At 42.1% G+C, this 23,432-nt stretch overlaps 1 protein-coding gene across 3 annotated transcripts in view; it reads right to left on the bottom strand.

Moving 5' to 3' along the window:
- Positions 1 to 17,789: 17,789 nt before the first annotated feature.
- Positions 17,790 to 23,432, bottom strand: part of BRF1 (BRF1 general transcription factor IIIB subunit) — a 282,491-nt gene continuing 276,848 nt past the window's right edge. For all 3 annotated transcript variants that reach the window (XM_089522715.1, XM_089522714.1, XM_089522717.1), the window contains one exon: positions 17,790 to 22,955. In XM_089522715.1, the coding sequence (XP_089378841.1) occupies positions 22,918 to 22,955 (38 nt within the window). In that variant the 3' untranslated portion in view covers positions 17,790 to 22,917. The remainder of the gene's footprint in view (positions 22,956 to 23,432) is intronic.

A 23,432-nucleotide genomic window follows, 5' to 3' on the forward strand; every position in this document is an offset into this window, starting at 1 on the left:
GTCTTTTTCTGGGCAAAACAAACAATGCAACTGCTAGTGTATTTTTTTTCATGGGACTGTGGCCTTTTCCATCACTTTCTGGAGATGCTTGGGATGGGATGTACCTTATTTTAAGGCAAAGTGGTTGCTTTTGGAGGCTCCAAGAGCAGGTGTACAGTTGTCTTTCAACATTCACTGGAGTTAGGGCTGAAGGATCCCTGTGAATGTGGAAAAACTGCAAATAAAAAATCTATTCTTTTTTCCTAAGAGAACAGCTCTCTAGGAATCTCTAGGTGCAACTCTATGGTCAACATCTGGCAGAAACTGACGATAGAATCACAATGGAGGACCTACAAATGCCTAGAGATGTGTTTTCTCTAGTAATCTCTAGCACAACTCTATGGTCAGTTTCCAACAGAGTTGAGCTGGAGGACCTAGAAGTTCCTAGAGAGAACATATAGAAGGACTTTTCTTTATGCAGAGGATCCGTTCCGGATCCCTCCGCATAAGGGGAATTCCATGTATGCTCGTGCACCCATTACAAACAATGAGGTGTGTACAGGCGGAACGGCACGTGCATCACAGGCGTACGCACCATTTGTTTCATTGTCACACAGCTTCAATATATACTTGAAACCACATATAATGTGCTCATGCATGTCGCAGGTGCACAGTTTTAATTAAACCCACAAATAATCAGGTCAAAGCCACAAATGTGGAAGGCTGACTGTAATCCCTTTTGAGGGACAAATTTTTAGCAGGGCTAAGGAATGCAGGATCACCCAGAAGCTACCCCCCAAAAAAGTCCCTGGGCCCACAGGGCACAGGATTCCCACCCCACATCTGACAGAAAGTGGGGAGAATCATAGAATCATAGAGTTGGAAGAGACCACAAGGGCCATCCAGTCCAACCCCCTGCCATGTAGGAACTCCCAATCAAAGCATCCCTGACAGATGGCCATCCAGCCTCTGCTTAAAGACCTCCAAAGAAGAAGACTCCACCACTCTCCGAGGGAATATGTTCCTCTGTCAAACAGCTCTTACTGTCAGGAAGTTCCTCCTAATGTTGAGGTGGAATCTCTTTTCCTGCAGTTTGCATCCATTGTTCCGCGTTCTAGTCTCTGGAGCAGCAGAAAACAAGCTTGCTCCCTCCTCAATATGACATCCCTTCAAGTATTTAAACAGGGCTATCATATCAGGGAGAAAGTACTGTGTGTAACTTGGGTGGGGATCCAGACCAGAAATGGGAACCAACTAGTTAAAGCAATGACGTTATCAATCAAGCTGGAAATTTTCTAATGGAAAGAGGCATAAATTCAATTGAATTAGATTTTTTTAAAAGCTTATTAACAATTTAACTAAACACATTTTCCACTCGTTTTCCTGTCTCTGATCCAGACTACCCATATTGTTTGACAGGCACCCTCCATCATCTGCATCCCTCGGCTATATCCTTTAAGCAACATGGTCTGTTTCCGTTCGGCTGCTTCTTAGGTCATCTATGTAATGTTCTGAGGAAAATACCTGTCCCTGTAGGCAAAACAACTGGACAGTTTCGATGCCAGTCTGTGGGCTGCTTTTCCCCCTTACGGACAAGCAAACAGGCAGACTTTGGTTTGCCTATACGTCACTCCAGCAATTAACAGAGCCTGCCTTTTCTCTCTCGCTCTTTCATCCATCTTATCTCTCTTTGAGCCTTTGAGATAAGGGCTAGCAGGGCTGGGTCAGAGACAGGGCAGAAAGAAAGGGACAAGATGGAGGACTGATGAGGAGCAAGTGATGTACGGCAAAACTTCCTTCCGATAGAGAGGGAGGCCCCTAAATTCTGGCTCCACATATTATTATATTACCCATGCTATCTAAAAAAGTGGAAAGGAGGAAGAGGAAAAAAATGTGGCAGCACCTTTAAGACTAACTGGTTTTTATTTTAGCATAAACTTTTGTGGATATAAACCCACATCTTCAGATATAGTTGTTGTTGTGTGCCTTCAAGTCATTTCCGACTTATGGCGGCCCAAAGGCAAACCTGTCACATGGTTTTCTTGGCACGTTTCTTCACTGAGGGTTTGTTATTGCCAGCCTCTGAGGCTCAGAGTATGTGACTTGCCTTGGGGTCATTCCATGGGCTTCCATAGCCAAGAGGGGATTCAAACCCTTGTTGCCAGTCATCATCCAACACTCAAAATGCAGCACAGAGTAATATTAAAGCCTCAGGTTATAAAGTTGTGGGAGTGGGATGGGTGGTAATATGACCCAGAAAGATGCAAAGACGGTAATAGAACCCTGAAAGATGCAAATCATCTCCCTTGCCCTACATTTCCAAAGAGGTGGGTAAGGTGGTACAGGTCTTTCAGATCTTTACAGTGGTCCATTACTGTTGATGTGTGAAAGGAATAAATCTACTCACCAAGAGTCCATTTCCCTGGGTTCAAAACTTTCTCGAACATTCCTTTTCTTATATGTGCAGCACTAAGGACTCTTGTATTAACATAAGTAGGGTGCCACTGAGCCATTGTCTATGTTCATACATTTGCTAATGGACTAGAATGTGTGGATATAATTCGGTTCAGCTATTGTTCTTTCTAATGTGAAGTCAAAGGCTTTCATGGCTGGCATCCATAGATTTTTGTGGGTATTTCGGGCTATGTAGCCATGTTCTAGAATTTATTCCTGATGTTTTGCCAGCATCTGTGGCTGGCCACACATCAGGAATGAACTCTTCAAGAACATGGCCACATAGCCTGAAAAACCCACAAAAAACTATTGTTCTTTCTATCCTTCCATTGTAATTTCTTTGTTCAAGGGCTGCAACCTGTGAATCCCTTACCATGTGTCCAAGAAGGTTGAAATGTTCTGCAACTGGTTTTGGGATATTGCCATTTCTAATGTTAGATTTGTGTCTGTTAATCTTCATGTGCAGAGACTGTCCTGTAGGTCTTATGCAGAGTGTAGAGGGGCATTGTTGGCATATATTACATAGGAAGAAGAGGAACTAAACGCATCTCTCATGTTGTGGATGATGTTATTGGCCCATGTAATATTTCTCCCTGAGTACATGAGGGGACAGAGTTGCCATCTTGGCATGTGGCAAGGTCTTGTCCCTGTTTTTACCATCCAGGTTAGGTATCCCATTGTATGTGCATCATTGTTTGAGATTTGAAGGTTGCCTAGAGACCTGAAACAAGAAAATGGCTTTATGAGAGATCTCTAAGAGATGTTATTATTAACAAGACCTGCTCAGACCTTGCAAATTGGCTGCTTTAGTCACTCAGTCCATCTGTAATACAATCTTCCTCTTTTCCCCACAGCCTTCAACTTTTCCCAGCATCTTTTTGAGTGTCTTCTCATGATATGTCCAAAGTATAATAGTCTTGAGTTTGTACAAAAGACTGAAGCATCCTGGATCACAAAGGAGGGACCTTTTTGTGTTGCTAATGGAATTTAAATTTTATTTTCTGGACCTTAAAATGCTTTGTCTCTCAGTACCACACGACCAAAAGGAGAAATAGTGTGACTACATAGATATCCCTCCATGACATCTTAATTCAGAACAGTGTCAGGAACATCATGACAAAATGCAGGCCTATGACTAACACTAACAATTTTTTCCCCTCCGGTATGATTTTTAACACCTTTTCTTGATGAAGAAGCCAGTGGAGCTTCAAAATCATGCAACATTATTTTGTGCATTCTCATTGGTCCAATCAAGGTATCATTGTTTTTGTGGATTTTGGATGATATTATACTTTGCCAACATGGCTGCCCTAGAGCTATCCTCTAGTTATTTTAGATTCTGGTGAATTTATGTTTGATTTGCTCTGTTACCCATTTATTTTTTTGTGGTGGTCCACAATAACCATAAAAATCTCCTTCAGTACGATATATGCCTACACACACACACACAAAACCAATTGGATCACATGCCAATTTCCCATCAGCGGCAGCATCAGCATCACAGCCAGTTGCAAAGAGAGGAGGCTGACGAAACAGGCCTTTCATTTGGGATAATGAGGAGTCCTCCTTGAACCGCTCTTGATCAATTGCCTTTGCTTTCTGTTTTTCATATGCAGCTCTCGAGTTTCGATAATTAGGCTGCATGACTAATAAGATAATAGTACATTTAGTGTACAGCTGACTCTTAACTGTCAAAGGGCTTCAAAAACATCAGCCAACAAATCCTCACAGCACCCATCGGGGCAGCTTTATTCACAGAAAAATCAGAAGCAGGAACAGCTGGGGATGATGGTGAACCTTTTTAGTTTGGGGTAAGGGTTTTGGGTGCGGGTTGGTAAGAACCTTCCCAATTTTGCACTTTTTTTTTTATTTTGGAAAGAAATTGAGATTTTCCAAATTCGAAGGAAAATGTTGCTGACCATTAAAGATCAGGAATTACAGGATACGAATTCCATCTTTCTCTCCATAATGCACCAGCCTCCACTCACCCCATCTGTAAATGGGAAAAAAAATATCTGTGTTTAGATCTGACACTAAAATCTACTCCATCGATCAAAGATTTATATATGAAAGCAACTGTTGTAGGTCATGGTTAGAGGGAAGCCCATTGATTCTTCTTAAGGATGCTGAACTACTTGTTCCTATGGAAGTCTAATCAGAAATAACTTCCACTGAATAAACTGGAACATACTTCCTGGTGCTTGACATGATTCTGTATTAGGCACTACATCTATTTTTTTTAATCCCAATTATATTAGGCAGTGTAGTTCTTTCAGTGTTGGTCTTACAACTCTGGAGACCAGGGTTCAAATCCCAGCTCAGCCCTGTAAACCCCCAGGGTGACTTTGCAGAAGTTCCACTTTCTCAGCCTCAGAGGATGGCAGTGACAAACCCACTCTGAAGAAACATGCCAGGAAAACCCTATGATAGCTTTCCCTTAGGGCCGCCATAAGTTGGAAATGACTTGAAGGCACTCAATAACAACAAATAGCAAACATTAGACCTATTCAATGCCATAATCACAAAAAGTCAACATGGGTTTCAGAGAAACAAGTCATGCCAGACAAACCTAATCTCTTTCTTTGATAAAATTACCAGCTTGGTAGATGAAGGGAATGCTGTGGATATAGTATATCTTGATTTCAGTAAGGCCTTTGACAAGGTTTCCCATGACATTCTTGCAAACAAGCTTGTAAAATGTGGGCTAGACAAAGGAACTGTTAAATGGATCTGTAATTGGTTGACCGGCCGAAGCCAAAGGGTGCTCAACAATGGCTCCTTTTCATCCTGGAGAGAAGTGACCAGTGGGGTCCCACAGGGCTCTGTCCTGGGCCCAGTGCTATTCAACATCTTTATCAATGACCTGGATGACAGAATTGGGAGCATACTTATCAAATTTGCAGATGACACCAAATTAGGAGGAATAGCTAATACCCCAGAGGACAGGATCAAGATTCAAAATGACCTGAATAGACTAGAAAGCTGGGCCAAAGCTAACAAAATGAAATTCAACACAGAGAAATGTAAGGTATTGCACTTAGGGCAGAAAAATAAAATGCACAGATATAGGATGGGTGACACCTGGCTGAATGAAACTACGTGTGAAAGGGATCTAGGAGTCCAAGTAGACCACAAGTTGAACATGAGTGAACAGTGTGATGCGGCAGCTAAAAAGGCCAATGCTATTTTAGGCTGCATCAATAGAAGTATAGTGTCTAGATCAAGAGAAGTAATAGTGCCATTGTATTCTGCTTTGGTCAGGCCCCACCTAGAATATTGTGTCCAGTTCTGGGCGCCACAATTCAGAAAGGACATTGAGAAACTGGAGCGTGTCCAAAGGAGGGCGACAAAAATGGTGAAAGGTCTGGAAACCATGCCCTATGAGGAACGACTCAGGGAGCTGGGGATGTTTAGCCTGGAGAAAAGAAGGTTAAGAGGTGATATGATAGCCCTGTTTAAATATTTGAAAGGATGTCATATTGAAGAGGGAGCAAGCTTGTTCTCTGCTGCTCCAGAGAACAGGACCCGGAACAATGGATGCAAGCTACAGGAAAAGAGATTCCACCTGAACATTAGGAGGAACTTCCTGACAGTAAGGGCTGTTCGACAGTGGAATGCACTCCCTCGGAGGGTGATAGAGTCTCCTTCCTTGGAGGTCTTTAAACAGAGGCTGGATGGCCATCTGTCAGGGATGCTTTGAATTGGATTTCCTGCATGGCAGGGGGTTGGACTGGATGGCCCTAGTGGTCTCTTCCAACTCTATGATTCTATGATTCTATGATTCTATGATTCAGTTACTAGAACTTACGTATGCATTGACTTATTGACTTTCCATCAATTGAATAGGTCTACTCTAATTGGGACTAACAAATGGATTTCGGTGTTTGGTTGCATTTTAAGAGCCAGTCAACTCTGCAGTTCTATATGGGGTGAATTTACTCTCATCTGATTTTTTTTAGAAATGTTCACATCGTATTTGCTCAGTAAAGCTGAGATTTATGACCTCTATCTATCTATCTGTCTGTCTGTCTGTCTCTATCTCTCTATCTCTGTATGTGTTTAGAGCTTTCCTCCTTTCTTCCTCAGTCAATGCTGTGTGCCACAGAGTTATACCCCTATGTCCATTAAACTAGTCTGCTGCCTTCAGGTGCCATGTCCCTTTGGCAGTCTAACAGAAAGATGAAGATGTCAGTCCCTTTGGCTTTTGTATGAGAAGAGGCATAGCCTTTATATTTTAGGCTCAGACTAGTAAAGTCTTAGCCCAATCCTTTGCTCATCTGTTCTTTATAAGCTTGGTTTCCCTTCAGCTTTCTATACTGGGCAAACAGCTTAGCGCTGGGGGCTGAGAGATTCCATTTTTTGTGGTTCCCATGACTTCCCAAGGATCGAAAAATTAAGAAATGAGGGGGAGCTGGGGCCATTTTTGCACCTCCAGACCATTTGAGACTCAGGATGAGCCCTTAAAAAACAGCAAGTGAGTGGGAAGTAGTCTGTGGGTCACTTCCCGCTATTCAAAGTCCTGTCCTGGGTCTAAAATGGACCAGGGAAGGCAAACATATTTCAAAAATGCTCTCCATTACCCTCAGATGGTGTTTTGGGACATTTGGGGGCAAATCATCATCATCATCATCATCATCATCATCATAGAATCATAGAGTTGGAAGAGACCACAAGGGCCATCCATCTTCATTATCATCAATACCATCATCAACATCATCATCACTATCATTATTATCATCATTATTATCATTATGGGGCTGCAGCCCTCCACATGTACTGGCGGCTTAATGTTGCCCCCGAACCTTCCGACATTTGCCCACTCCTGCCCTAATAAAATCTGGAACAAATGTGTTGCCCCATCGTCCACCATTGGAGCTTGAAGAAGATATTTGGAGGGGATGCTAGCCCCCAAATGGTGTCACTGGGAGGGTGCGGGGGGTATGGACTGCACCAGGTGGCACCCTAAGTGGGAGTGACACCACTGCTCCTCCAACACTCTGCTTTTGGGCAGAAATGGGCTATGGTGTTAACCCGTGTCTTTAAAATGCTGAAGGGATGGGGGGAGTGGACGAAGCTTAGTGGGAAGAGAAAGAAGAGGCCCCACTTTTTAATTTTTTTTAAAAAAATTACATTTTTAAAAAAAAAATCTAAACTTTTCTTTAAAGACACCACATTTCACCAACTTTTCACTTCAACCACATGAAACTATGGACATGTACAGTGGTCCCTTGGTATCCACTGAGGTTTGGTTCCAGCACCCCCTGCTCCAGATATCAAAATCCGTGGACACTCAAGTCCTATTATATGCAATGGAAGAGTAATGGAAGAGTAAAATTGTGTCCTTATATAAAAGGGCAAAATCAAGGTTTGTCTACTGGAATTTATATATATTTTAAATATTTTCAAGCCATGGATGCTTGAATCCATGGATAAAAAATCTGTAGATAAGGAGGTCAGACTGTATATATAAATGCATTTAGACTGCATGTATGATATTGTATTTTAAAGGTATAATTTTAATTATGCTAGTGATTTATGTCACAACTACACTTGGCCTTCCACATTTGCAAGTTTTGAATTTTGTGGATTTGATTCTTTGCAGTTTTAGTCAATATGTTCTCTCTAGGAATCTCTCCAGTGCAATTCTGTTGGAAGCTGACCATAGAGTTGTGCTGGAGAACCTAAAAGTTCCTAGAGAAAGCACTTCTTTAGGCATTTGTAGGTCCTCTGCCATGATTCTATCATCAACCTCTGGCAGGTGTTGACCATAGAGTTGCACTGGAGGACCTGGAGATTCCTGGAGTGGTGTTCTCTTAGGTAAAAAGAATAGAGTTTTTTCATTTGTGTTTTTTCCATGTTCATGGGGGTCCCTCACCCTTAACCCCTGCAAATGTGGACGGACCGCTGTATTAGAATTACATTCAGTAATATATAGGAATTACGATTAAGGGGTGACATTAGTATAAAAAACATTACTAAGGATTCTGTATGGTGTGGGATGGGAGGAGGTCAGTGGCGGGGTGTGTGTGTGACACCATGAATTATTAGGTGACACCAAACCTAGTGACATCACTGATAAGCCCAAGAGTTCTTCAGCCAGTAGATGACCCCAGCATGCGGTCAGTCAAGTTGGATGCCTTGCCTTCTGTGTCCTGACAGCTTTAAAGGTTTCTTTTCCTGACTTTGGGGTTGTTCTCACTAGGTGAAACCCCGCGTTCTGAATCGAATCCAAGGAGTGGCGTTCCTATTAGGATCCGATTTAAACCTAGAACGGTTCTAGAGCAACCCGCAATCGTCTCCACTACAAATCGAATTGTAGAGCGGAATAAAATTTTGATTCAAGTTTTCCTCATTTAACGCGTGTTAAAAAAACACTAGGGTCTGACCTACGTTTTTCCATTGATTCGATTTAGGAACCGGAGCATTTAAATAGGAACGACAGCCTTTGAAATTGCATTAGATGAATGGGAGGAGCGGAGTGCGATGGGGCTGTCCTTGGGGGAGTTGCCCTTTCTGTCCCCATCCGTCTGGCTGTCGCCATTTTTGCTTCCCTCACCACTTTGTCCGCTGTGGTCTTTCAATAAGAGATAAGGATTATTTTTATTTTTTATTTTAATGGTTTACAGGCGCTTAATCTCTTCAGCGCTTTAAGTGCCTGAAGTCCCGGCTGCTCAAGCGCCTGCATCTGCCAAAGGAGTACAAGGCTTCCCCCGGTGGATTGCAACCTCCCCTCTGTGTGGGGAGAGCCCATTTCTAACGGAGGAGAGGCAGGAAGGGAAGGCTCCTCTCAAAGAGGCATTCCCTGCCCGCTTGGGCACTGATCTCGCCCAGACAGGGAAGGGAAAGCTCCTCGCGAGGAGGCATCTGATCTCGCCCAGGCAAGGAAGGGCTCTGATCAATGGGGGGGGGGGGGGGATAGAGCCTTTCTCCCTCCATTTCTCAAATGGAATCTGCCTTCTCCTCCAACCCTGGAAAGAGAATCTTTGGGAAGAGTGCTCCCTCCCTGCTTTTCCAGCAGCCTCCTTCATTGATCTCTGTGCTCTCTGAAGGGATTCTCCCTGGCTGTCTTGGGAGACAGGATGCTGCCCTCCAAAACCTATCCCATAGTTCCTCTGGAAAGAGCTTCGCTTTTTGCCAGCAGCCTCCTTCATTGATCTCTGTGCTCTCTGAAGGGATTCTCCCTGGCTGTCTTGGGAGACAGGATGCTGCCCTCCAAAACCTATCCCATAGTTCCTCTGGAAAGAGCTTCGCTTTTTGCCAGCAGCCTCCTTCATTGATCTCTGTGCTCTCTGAAGGGATTCTCCCTGGCTGTCAATGAAATGGAAACGATGCCAAAAGATAAATCGCTTCCAAATATTCCGGATTAACGTTATGTCATTCTGACGTACTATTGATTGACAGCTCCAAATAAGGTATGGAGGAGAAGAATCGCTTTATTTAAACACCGATTTCATGCCAAGTAGGAACGCTTGCAGGTAAAAACTTCGATTTAAACAAACAGATGGGAACGATGAACAAAGCGATTCGGATAGCGGGATAAGAACAGTGTTATTTTGAATCAATTTTATTAAAAACGTATTTTAAATCGTTTCAAATCTTAAGTGGGAACAACCTGTTTGAAGAAACCAGCCACAGTCAGTGGACTCCTTCCAAACAAGCAGATCCTTGTTATCTCCACTGTGGCCTTTAAGTTCCTGAAGGACTGGCAGGACTAGCCTACTTCTGACCTTCCTTCTCAATTTGTTGCACCACCAGACTAGATGGCAGAAGAAGAGGAGCTTCATCTGGGCTTTCTTTGAACCAGCAGCACGTGTGATGAATTGGTCTGACAAGCCGAGTCTTCTGGACCGCTTGCGTGCGGATGTAGCTCATGCTGCCTCTAGGCAGAAGAAAAACAATTTGCATCCAAGGGGAGGAAAAGATACTTGTCATCAGCGAATCCCAAAAGTACAAAGCAAGTACATGAGTGTCTGTGTAGGATCCATGGAATGGTTTTCTTGGGGATATTTCAGGCCACATCCTGCATCTTGTTTTGTATTACCATACTGTACATCACTAGCAATTTTTCTTCAGTAAAAAAGAAAGAAATATGCATGCAATATTTTATCCAACTACTTAATAAGAAGTAAACCTAGTGGTGTTGGGGTGATGAGCCGTTCTGAGTTATACCCCCAACATTCAAGGAGCTAGCCACAGCATTCCACCCCGCCTCCAACACATGTTCATCACCTTGGATTGTTGTTGTGTGATGCACCTTCCAGTTGTTTCTGATTAATGGCAATCCTAAGGCAAACCTATATTGGGGTTTTCCTTCCAATATTTATTCAGAGGAGGTTTGCCAATCTTTGGAGTTTATCAGACAAGGGAAATTGGAACTATAATCCAATGGCAATCTGAATGCAATCATGGGGTTTAACGTTATTGCATGACAGACTACCACACGAAATTTCAGGCAATGGGAAGTCTGTCCAAACACAATCATGGGGTTTAACGTTATTGAATGATAGACTACCACACGCAATTTCGGGTAATGGCAAGCTATTTTTGGGCAATGGGAAATCAGTTCGAACCCAATTCACGTGAATGCATTCTGGCCCCACTTTCTTTTCATTCAAAATGAAGAGAAATTATTCCCGTGTGATAAACTCCTTTCTGAGGGCTGAGGCAGTGTGACTTGCATAAAGTCACCTGATGGATTTCCATGGCTGAGCAGGGATTCCAGAGCTGGTCTTTGTAAGTCCTAGTCCAACATGTAAGCCACTGTGACTACATCATACTGCTCCTCAAGGCACCTAATACTTCAGGTCAAACCACTGATCCCTCTAGTCTTTTACCATTTACTTGAGGTTTGCACAAAAGTGGGGTAGCTAATTTTGCAACACTTAACCTCCAAAGAAGACACTGATTTGCATATCATCTGCATATGGTAACTCATGAGTAAAGTGGCAGCATAGCTTAGTGGTTTGAGCGTTGAATTATAACTCTGGAGAACAGGGTATGATTCCCAGCTTGGCCATAAAATCCACTGGGTGATCTTGGACTCATTTCTTTTCCTTATCTTTAAACCAAGTAAACTAAACTAAGTGGGGAAGAAACCACTGCCACTCCTATTAGTTTCCGTAATGGTGGAAGAAGGAAGAGATCAGGTCCAGACCAGTTAGCACTACGTCTGGGACAGCCCTGATTTGTTTTGCACAGTTCAAAGTAATGACTTTAAAAGTAATTAGTAGTTAGTTACTGTTTCAATTCCAAGGCCCCAAACAGAGTTAGCTAATTTGAGTTACATTTGTAATGGTACTCTTTTCCTATTTTCTCAACAGAAACTACTTTTAGTTACTTCCTTTTAAAAGAATGCTGCCTAGTATTCTAAATCAGCTACTTAGTTAATTGTGAGTTTGGAAGAGTTACCTAGATATAGGATTGGGGGGAGCCTGGCTTAAATGCTTAAATTTGAAATAGTTAAGTATATTTGGTTAAGTACAAACAAAAATCCATAAGTGATACTTTTATTGGCCAACCACTATGTTATGATTGGAATATCCTCCAATCATAACATCATCCCCATCATAACATCTTTAATAAGGACTGAAACAACATGCAGGCATCTGACTAACATCTCCAATTGTTTTTTCCCCTCCTGTTTGGTTTGTAACATCTTCCTGATGAAGAGGCCCATGGAGCTTCGAAAGCTTGCAACATGTATATTGTGCATTTCGGTTGGCTAATAAAGGTCTCACTGATGGACTTTTGTCTGTATTTGTTAAAAGGCCACCACAGCTACCCCTGCATGTTTTTAGTTAATACGGTGTCCGATGCTGAATACTGGCCAATATTTTCCATTCAGCAACATGAGACATACCACGCGCCAGCAAGTGAACTATGTGGCACTCCTTCTCCACCATCTAGGGCAACCATACCTCTGTAATTATAAAAGTTAACATAAAAGGCAGAGTTATACATCACCAAAGGAATAGAGCCAGCCCTCATTGTGCCACAAGTGTAAAGTAGTTGTACTTTAGTGATTGGGATGAGGAATTGATTACAAGGAACTTGTTTTTGTAACTCATTACAAGTTCTGTGTTTGTTTGGGTCTGTATGAATGAAGCACAGCTGCCCAGGTCTGGTTTAGTGAAGTCCCCCTCCTCCAAGTCCACTCCCATCTGTCAGGAGCAATTACAGACAATTTTATGCTGATGAAAATGTCCAAAGATCATCTTCATTTTTCTCTGGCACAGAGTGACAGGCAAAATGGGTTTAAAGACTTCTTGGCCTCTATTGCTTTGCAAAGCATCTCCCTAGAAAAAGAATGAGTGGGTATATGGGCCGGGAGAGGAGAGAATCTTTCTGGAATAATTATAAATCTTCTCCTCTTGGTTCTTGTTACACAAATTCCAGGCGAAATTATCATCTAATTTCAGAGAGCTTCATGACTGAGATTATCGGTGAGTCATTGGTAATTATGTGCCAGATTGTATTAAAGCATGAAAATACAAAGGGTTCTCATCAAACAGTAAGAGGGAGAAAGAATCAAATTACATTTTGCAGGCAAGGATAACAGTTCAGACTACATTTCAAATTTGTGGCATATTTCAGATGCAAAACAGCAGGAAGGGGAGGAGAAGGATGACTGGGAGGGTGAAGTGGGGAGAACTCTCTGCTTGACAAAGAATTGTGTCAAAATGAACAGTGACAAAGAATTGCCAAGGGGCAAATCTGGAGATATGGCATGAAGCAGCAGCCATGCTGGCTGGTGGATTCTAGAAGTTGAAGCCCAAAAGAGTAACATATTCAAATTTTGGTATGAGAATGGCACAAAATATTCCATGTTTTGGTCACAGGTGTCTCACACAATGAATCAGGCAACATTTCCTGCACTTTCCTGCACATGAGATGCACCTAAAGATGCAGAAAAGAGTGAACAACATGGTGAAGATACCAGAGTATCTTCCCTGTAGGGAAAGATTACAACACTGGTAGATGGAGAGGCCCAAAGCTATACCCTACATCATTTCACAATCATCAGACAACATCCGAGTGTGAGCAAGATGGAAGAATACACAGAAGCTGCAGCAGTTTGCTTTTGCCTGAGCCTACTGGGAAAGGCAAGACTTCACCTCCTCCTCTTGAGGATCCTTTAAGCCCATCAATATGTACGGATGTGAGAACTGGATAGTTAAAAAAACTGAAAGAAAGAAAACCAATTCATTTGGTGCTGGAGATGAGTACTGAGGATACCAAAAAGCCAAAAAGACAGACAAATGGGTCTTGGAACAGATTGGACTAGAACTCTCTCTGGAAGCCAAGATGACTCAGTTGAGGCTGTCGTATTTTGGTCACGTCATGAGGAAAAATGAATAATTAGAAAAGGCAATGATGCTAAAAAAGGTGGCGGGCAGTAGAAAGAATGGAAGACCACATGCCAGATGGTTTGACTCGCCCAGGGAAGAAATGGACCGGGGCCTACAGGGTCTGAGCAGAGAAGTTGAGGACAGGGAGTCTTGGAGACGTTGCATCCACAGGGCCACCATGAGTTGAAGTCAACAACATGAATTACTTTTGCACTTACAACTCAGTATGCAGTAACTGAAGTAAGAAGACAAAGGGGGATAGTGGGAGGAGGAGAAAGAAAGTGAGACCTTTTAAAAGCAATTGAAAAGGGGGAACAGAAGAGGATTAACAGGGAATGCCTCTGCCAAATCACAACAGTTGGAGGGTATGCAAAGCAAAAACTGGGGTGGAGGGATGGGGCTGTTTCAATATATGGAGCACAATCCAAGTTAGCTCAGGTTTCTATGCTCCACTGAATTATGCTTAAATTTGAAATAAACAAGACTAAACAGGACACTCGACTCTAGCTGGACTCTGCTAGCTCTACTTTGCAGCTGGCATGTCCCCAAAATTGATAAAAATTTCATAATAGAACATACTAATAGGATGCTGTGAGAGCCAAAGCTGAAACATGAAGATCAGGAATGAATAAGCATTCTAGCCTATATGGTTACATTCATAAACTACTGGGAGGACGTTTCAGTCCCCAAGGAACATTACATCTAACATCAAAGTTACTAACAAAAGAACTTCAAAGGAAGGGTCCATAGTCAAATGGCCAAGCTAGAATTTATTAGAGGATTCTCTTCTTTTCAATGCAGACTTAAATCAGAATGTGGGGTTTCTTTCCCATCTGTTGTTGCTGTGTTCCTTCAAGTTGTTTCCGATTTACGGTCCCTAGTTGTTTCCTACTTCCGACCCCTAAGGTGAACCTATCACACAGTTTTCTTGGAAAAATTTCTTTAGAGGGAGTTTGTGTTTGCCTTCTTCTGAGAGAGTGTGACATTCTAAATTTCACTGGGTTTCCAGGGCCAAGCAGGGATTCAAAGGCTGGTCTCCAGAGCTGTAGTCCAATGCTCAAACCAGTACACAGTGCCAGCTCTCACAGCTATTCAGTGAATTTATGTCACTTAGGAAGTTTGTTGTTGTCATGTGCATGCCTTCAAGTTGTTTCTGACTTATGGCAACCCTAAGGAGATCCTATCATGGGGTTTTTTTTGGCAAGATTTGTTCAGAGGTGGTTTGCCATTGCCTTCCCCTGAGGCTGAGAGCATGTGACTTGTCCAAGGTTACCCAGTGAGTTTCATGGTTGAGCTGGGAATCGAACCCTGGTCTCTAGATTCATAGTCCAGGACTCAAACCACTAGAGGACTAAACTCAGGAACTCTTAACTGCACAGAGGAGTGGGATGAGTATAACATGGCATCTATCAGGATGCCACAAGGCTATTATTTGGTATCCAGAAAATGTATTTATTTTTGTACCTGGAAATTCCAGGCTTACTTCCAATTGACAATGTTTAAGGCTTCAATTCTCTATACCATCACCATCCAGACTACAGTTCTGATCATCCCTAGTCAATAAGGGAGTATGGGACATGCAGTCCAAAACACCAGAAGGGTGCCTGATTGCCTGTTCCTGGACTTGACAGAGATTTGCTTCTGGCATGGCATAGTGATGCCAGAATGGGTACTTTTTTTTCTTTTCCTCACTACTGTTTAAATCGTGGAGAACGGACTCAATAAAGAATTGAAAGTAGAATTAGATCCAGATGACCATGGGAAAAAAGTAAGGAAATCCTTTAAGATTTTAGTAGTTCATAATCTGCTGAAGTACAGCCTGAAAAGCCTGCCACCATTTCCTACATCGTCATCTTTAGAAAGACACTTGGAGCCATCTGCCAACTAATAAAGACGTTATCGAAGCTTTAACATTGTATTCTATAATGAAATATATACAGCAGGCAGGGGGATGGGAGGGCCTAGTACTGACAAGCAACAGCATAGCAAAGATGGGTGATTTCTCCCCTTAAAAACACAATATTTCTTTTCCATTGCTAATTAAAGAGACATAAGATTTTGTGCCCTTTGAACATCTCATAATTCCTAAACGCATCTCTGCTTGTATTCATAAAGCCCTTTGACGGCGCAGCTTAGCTCTTATCACAAGGTTTTCAGTGTCAAAAAGGAAAGGTTTTAATGTACAATTCCAAACTGTTTTGTGCTTTGAATATTCATGACCAAGCGTGGGGAGATGCCAGCACTTCCATTTCCACAGTCAACGTCTTGATGGTCACATTGCATATGTTTCTCAGTACACTGTGTATACTGACGAATAAGCTCTCTTGGATTCAGTAGGCATTACTTGTGACATGCTCAAGATCAGCGTAAAAGACCTTAAATCCTAGACAGAAGGCATGCTATGCAAACCTAAGGCCCCAGCTCACTTCCTAGCTTCTCCAGTTAAAAGGATCTCAGATGGCAGAGCTGGGAAGAGCGATCTCTGGCCACACTGCAGAACTGCCCCAACCACAGACGATGCTGGCCTGGGGGACTAGCTATCTACCCTGGGATACATCTGCATTTGATGCTCTTCTGTTCATATTGGACTGCAGTACTTTGGTTGTGCTGGACTACTGCTTTTACCATCCCCTGTCAGCATGGCCAATGAGACCACTAGGTCAGGGACAACTGTGGTAAGAAGTGTCCAGTATCCATTTTTGGGCAGCGATTCCCATTTGAGTCCAGTACTTCTGCAGAAGAGGAAAATATCAGGGATGACAGCTTGGTTAAAGAGTCTAGCAGTCTTCAGAATGTCTCACATTTAATCTCAACCAGTAATATGGGACGTAGCTGAAATTCAGTGTTGCAGAGGCACATATCTCTAACCTAGTCTTAACCCGGTTTTAATTTTTTTTTTTTAATCAATTGTGTTATAACTTTTGTATCTTGAGGGTTTTTAACAATGTGGGTTTTTTTAATTGTTGTAAACTGCTTTGAGTCCCAATCTGGGGAAAAGGTGGAACAGAAGTCGTGGGCATGATCATCATCTACCTCCCCAGTCCCCAAAAGACAATTTGCTCCCAAAGGGCGAAAATCACCATTTAAGCAGATGCTCAGAAGATGGCATTTCAAAAAGTGAATCATAAACAAAGTGAGGACCCTTCCTGAAATCACCCATAATGCATAACCAAGAAGTGATATATCTTTTGGTGATAGAGTACATGACTCAATGCCTTCTTACAACATAGTTTTTTGTGGGTTTTTCGGACTACGTGGCCATGTTCTAGAAGAGTTTCTTCCTGACGTTTTGCCAGCATCTGTGGCTGAAGAACCCACAAAAAACTATGGATGCCAACCATGAAAGCCTTCCACTTCTTACAACACCTTGCATGTCAATTAACACTGATAACTATTACACTTAAATCATGGTTTCTATCAGTGATGGACATCTCTTCAATCCTCTAGAGTCCCAATAGAATTGGGATTTGGGTTCTGTTGCTGAGACCAAAATGGATTTGACAGGACTTAAGAAGGCACTTGATTATGTGAAACTTCCAGTGCCTTCCTTCACGCAAGCAACAGGGTGCCACCACAGCAGGACTGTATTTATGCCCATTGCATTGGGAACCACAGGGAAGCGACATTTCCCATGGCTCGTGATACTTGTCACAGCAGAAATTGTGAACCTAATAAAAGATCCACTGCTGGGTACTTGAGAAGTGAGGAAGGGGAGAATCAATGGTGAGCCCACTGTGAGCTGGATCTAAATTTCAGGGGAAGGAACAACTGAACTTGCCTTTCATAATCACCCTATTGGAGAGTCATGATCCAAACCCTATTGTGTAGGTCATCCTGCATTATATGAGAATGATTCTCAAATTTCTGCCTGTCTCAATTGTCCAGTATGCTAGGAAAAGGCACATTTAGTAGAGTTCCAAATGTTATGATATATAATTTGGCAAGAGTTAGTTGCTTTATGTACTGTACAGGAAACAAAATCTGCCTTTAAAGAAAACACAGACAAACTTAAATGATTAGAAATGGTTTGCTTTGCAAAGACAAAATAGGCTTTACACAGATCCTGTACACTGCTGTCCGAGTCACACAGAAGTTAAAACAGTCATTTAAAAAACAACAACAACACACACGAAATAACAACCACCTTAAACATATAATAAAACAGGAACATATAAAAGGTGACTTAGATATTTACAAATATTACATTTGTTGGGAGAAAGCAAAACAAAAAGAGGGATGTGGCTCCAGATGTGAGTCTACAAGGAAATTCCAGCTGTTTGCTGATCATTTTTATTCCCTCGCTCTGGTGTTTAAGCTGACCTTGTTACTGAGGGCAACAAGCATCACAGTTAGCACTGAACAATGCAGCAAAACAGTAGGAGGTGATGTATCCCCACGCTATCTGGAGAGAATGCAAATAAGTACAGTGAGGGCGACAATGGAAGCAACATTTGAACAATGCACTTTAAAGGTGTGGGAATGCACACTTTCTTCCTCCTTATGAGCTTGGACCAGCTGCAGCTTCCTCCCATGAACTGCTCCCCACCTTCCCTTTCAGTAAGCAAACAGAGTCCGGGAGACAACATGAAACTGTCATTCCTCTTGCAAAGCAGATACAATCAAGTTCCTGGGACATTTGGCATCTAACTGTAGGTATCTTTGGCCATTCCAAAAGATACACAGTTAAATCATTTCTGGTTTTCCTTGTCCACTTCTCCCTGTTCTGAAGCAATGAAAACGCCAGTCTTTGCCCATTTCTGGCTCCATCCTACCTTCCCTACATATAGTTTAAAGACTTTTAAAAACGGTAGCCATAAACAAATGGCCAGAGAGAACACATGATTTTGAAACAAGGGAGTGCCAGAACTTCTAAAGCTAACCATTCCTGTGCCCTATTTCTTGCTTTACCAATGGGATACCTGCACTAGTGATCACCTTGTTTTGGTGGCAGGAGAACTTCCGAAGTCCTCCTCCTTTCATGAAAAACCCCAGGCCATGCAAGAAGAGTCTGTGTTGAAGCTATACCCTTGAGAGCTTCAACCTCTGAAACATCTTTATGAAGCAGACTCATGATAGGAAAGCAACTTTCTGCCATCTTGTCCAGGCCTCTGTATGTTCCCTTGGTGATATGAGAAACCACAGCATCACAAGGCAGCACATAGAGAAAAGATGGGAGGAATCACGTGACCCTGCTCATGTTGTTGGACTGAAGCTCCCACAATTTCTTGCCTTTGGCTATGCTGCCTGCTGGATATTGGAGCCTAATAACACTGCAGAACCAAACTCCCACTGCTGCCTTAAAAGAAGGTTGTACTATTTGGAAAGAAAACAGTGGGACACACAACTCCCCAATTCCGCATTAGAGACATGATCCAAAGCAAATGGAATCAGAATCAGATCCAAAATAAATCACAGATTCTCAGTTTCTCCCACTATGTGAAAACTTCTGCAGTGCAAGAATGGTACAAATAATCAGGAAACACATTTTCTGACCTGGGCCCAAGACATAATAGGTTCTGCAATCATCATGTTTTTAGCAATTCAGATTATTTAGGCTCACAAAGTAAAGTGGGTATGAACCACATGGAATGCCAGAGCATCTTCACACAACTAAGTTTTGCATGAATTCCAAGTGCTTCTGGGCAGGTTGCAGCTGAAATCTTTACAATGGCATGCAAAACATCTGCAATTTATATTTATTCTGTTTCAAAAAACATGTTTAGCCTTTAGTTTCAGGAGTAGGGTTCCCACCAATAAATGTATTGAAAGTTTTTGAATCACTGGTATATCAGGACTCCTTCAAGTCAAAGAGATTTTGCTCCAATTGTAGATTTGGTTTAGGGTACACAAAAATTATTCTACCCATCCCTTTGGGACCTGAAGTGAGTCTATAGTATAGACTATGGGTGTTGGTGGGGAGAACATTGAAAAACCACCTCCCCAAAACTTGTTGTCATCCAGATATGATGGCCTAGAAAACACTATCTTCCAGAAGTGATGGCCATAACAGTCACACAACTGTAATCAAACACCTTGAAGAGTTCAATGTGAGGATGGCTGACCTAGAAGAATCCCATAGAAAAATAAAGCTCAGAAGGGATTCTAGACAATGAAGAATTTTATCTCAGTAGTGGATTTTGAAGGCAAGCATTTAGCAAACTACACTCTTTCACCTAAAGTCCTTCAGGGGAAAAAAGACCCTTCAAATGTGGGGATCTATTAGGATTGCTACATTAAAAATGATGCTCTTGGACCAAGGCTAAGGGGTTAGACAACAAGTAGGAACAGAGGGCTAAAGAAACCAAACAAGATGATGAAAATCTAAAACCACCTCTCTCATTTATGCAAAAAGGAGCCATGGGGAACTTTTGTTTTTTTAAAATAGTAGTACAGAGGGAGGTTTATCCTTTATTAAAAATAAAATAAAATCTGTGCTGCCATTGTCCTGATGCATCCCCAGACAATTTGGAGGAGGCTGTGACTGTCACTGGGACAACACGTAAGAAAAAGTTTCAAATTCCCTGCCCTTTCCATAATACTGTGGTCTCAATCTGAACTGTATGTCTGATGTGGCTGCTTTCAGTAACCATTTTAAAGAGACAAGAAATTTGGTCAGGGATCTCTGCTGTCTCATTTCAGTCTGATGCTCAGAATTCCAACCCAAATAATGTCAACAGGAACTCCTAAGGATGTAAGAGCTGAGAAGTAGGCAAAGCCCTAACCAAGCCTAGAAGGTTTTGGACTACAGCTCCCAAAATCCCTGACAGCATGGCCACTGTGATGCTGACAGAGGGATTCTGGGATATGCAGTTCAAAAAAGGAACATGCAAAACTGGTCTCCATAACAGCACTCCTGATCTCAAGAAAGTGCATTGGGCAAAGGACCCAGCCATGCTTCTGGGACAATCCATATAGAAAAAATAACAAATACCATGAAACTTGCATGCACCTCCAAACATAGGGAAGCAAGAGCTTTCGGGAATGGATGGGGAGTGTGCTATTATAATGATAGGCATCATACTTTCTCACTTTATGTTGCAACTTCATTCTAAAATGCTGGATTTAAAGGGAGAATTGTTTTTAATTCCTGCTGATATGAGAATTTCCCAAATAATGACAATTTCATACAGAGGATCCCTAAAATGGAACTAGGTGGTAAAGTCACTGCATGAAGACTGTGCCAATTTGGAAGTGAATCATCACAAAAAGCAAAAGAGGAACGACACACGCTCTCAGGTGGGTAAAGTTATCACTCAGTACTTGGATCCTTTATAAAATGAAGGAGTAGTGGAAGGTGGCTTGTTTTAAATCTAACATGGCCATAACAATCTCTGCCAAAGCAGAAATGGCCACAGTGCTACAGAAATGAGAGTCTTGGTTTTGGAGGCTGAAGCCAAAAAAATTCAGCACCTAGATAAATAAAAGTCTAAATTGGTTCAGCTGAAGTATAGTTTTCTATCTGTGTGTGAACAAGGACTTGAATTTTCAGGGAAGCATCATTTTCCAAATGAAGGAAGTAAAAGGACATTCCAGCCCTGAGCTCTGATAAAGCCATGCTGTGGTACAGAAATACATAGTTTTGACCTCTGATGAGGGCAGGGCCAGGGTGAAGAATTAAGTATGTTTTGTTTCTTTAGATGGATCCGGGGATCAGTTTCCTACAAAGGTGATTTGGTGTGCCATCCTTGTCCATCAACAACAGTGATGGGAAAGGCCCAAGTGGCATTCATGCTTTGGCTTCCAACAGCAAATAAACAGAATAGTGATAGAAAGTCAAAGGAGTTAAACACGGTTCACAATTAACATTCAAGCCACAAACCTGCCAAGAATTCAGGAAGGTAATTCTTGCTGAGTTTGGGACTAAAGACTGTTGATTTCTTATACCCTTAGGTTCATGGGGTGGCACAATACAGTTTATCAGAACAAGTAAGAGATTGCAGAGTTTGGTCAAGCTTTCTGCATGGCTGAGCCCTTAATCCAACCATACCAATCTCATTAAATTGCATTAAATTAAATTACATCTGGGAAAGGGACATAACTCTTTGCTTTAAAACAACAATGTGTCTTACTGGAGGCAAAACCATCCATTTTACAAAGCTGAGTAAGATTTCCCAAGGCCAAAACCTGAGAACTCCACAATCTAACCCTCAGGAAGGCAAAACTTTATTCTTTAAATGTGATAGGGACACAAAAGCTTTGTGAGATGGTCTACAATCAGGAATGTTTGTTCCTGGAGCTCTGCCCTGCCCATTGGTAACTCACCCTACCTTTATCTCAGAGCTAGAAAAAGTTCATTTTTGTGAGCTTAAAACTTTAAGAATTCCCCAGACTGCAGATGTTGTAGTCCCAAAAATAAAACTGTAGCAAGCTCTATTTTTATTAAAAAGAGCAGTGAATGATCAAGAAGGCTTGGGTTAATAAACAAAAATAATAACTGTTTTTAATATGATACCCAATATGGTGCCAGCACCCCTAAGGCCTTTTCTCTAGCGCAACAACCAACCTTTAAAAAGAAATAATCCTCCTGCTATTTCCTCTTATGCATACAAACAAGGTTTACTATTGTTGTCCTATACTAAGGAGAAGATGCCTGCCCAGCAATGGTCAACTCTGCAGTGAACCCTACAATGATCAGCACTACAGCCTGAGAAAGGACATGCATGGATCTGCTTTCCAAGGGGTCACCTGCCAGGGTGTCATTTGCCCCCCAGTTCTATTTATTCTTTTGTTTTTAAGTATGGAAAGATTGATGTAACACTGGAGCACAAGTCTTGCTTGTGAAAGAGATGAATAGGCTCTTCCTCTATGTACGCCTTCACACCAAGGTGGCTTGATTCAAGAGTTAGCTACAAACACGTTCCAGTTCTGAGAGGCCAACATTTGGGCTGAGCTCTTGTCCTTTGTTCTCTGGAGCCAATGTTTCTATTAATCCCTGTTCCATAACACGATCTGGAAACTTTTCAAGTATTCAAAAGCCAATGGCCAGCCCATAGATCCTAGGACCAGCTTATTGGTCAAGAGAAATGGAATAGAGTCCATGATGAATGGAAGAGCTTCTGTTTAGACATTAGGATGAGTTCTCTTTACAGTCAACAGGTAGCTCCTGTCACCATTTCCGTTTAGAGTCAAAACAGGCTTAATACCCCTCGTCGTCATCTATATCACAGCCATAATCTGCAAAACCAAAGGGAGAAAAAAGTATTAGAAGGAACAGCATCATCAAGCACTGTACAGAGAAAAGGTAGACAACAGATATTGTTCCTCTCATCTTGACATCCAAAGGATGTATGAAAGAGATGAGACTGAGCGGAAAGCACAGAGAAATGCAGCCAGGTGTTGAGAAGCTGGTCTCAAGAATGAGTAGGTGAGCAAATTCCTACAATATCCAAAGTGTCAAAAATCCAAAGAGACATAGAACTCATTGAGGCAATCAAATTACAGTTTTTGTTGGAGAGGCAAACTTTGAAAGTTGAATGACAGTTAACCTATCCTTAGTGGGTCAGCATGGTGTAGCATTTTGACTAGGACTTCAAGAGATCAGGATTCAAATTCCAGCTCAATCACGGAAACCCACTGGGCAACCTTGGGCAAGTCACATTCTCTCAGAGAAGGCAACAGTTAACCTCCTCTGAACAGATCTTGCCAAGAAAA

This window comes from Sceloporus occidentalis, unplaced genomic scaffold, assembly GCF_023333645.1.
Source record: "Sceloporus occidentalis isolate IW3139 unplaced genomic scaffold, rSceOcc1.0.p SCAF_4, whole genome shotgun sequence".
In the NCBI taxonomy this organism is placed as follows: domain Eukaryota; kingdom Metazoa; phylum Chordata; class Lepidosauria; order Squamata; family Phrynosomatidae; genus Sceloporus; species Sceloporus occidentalis.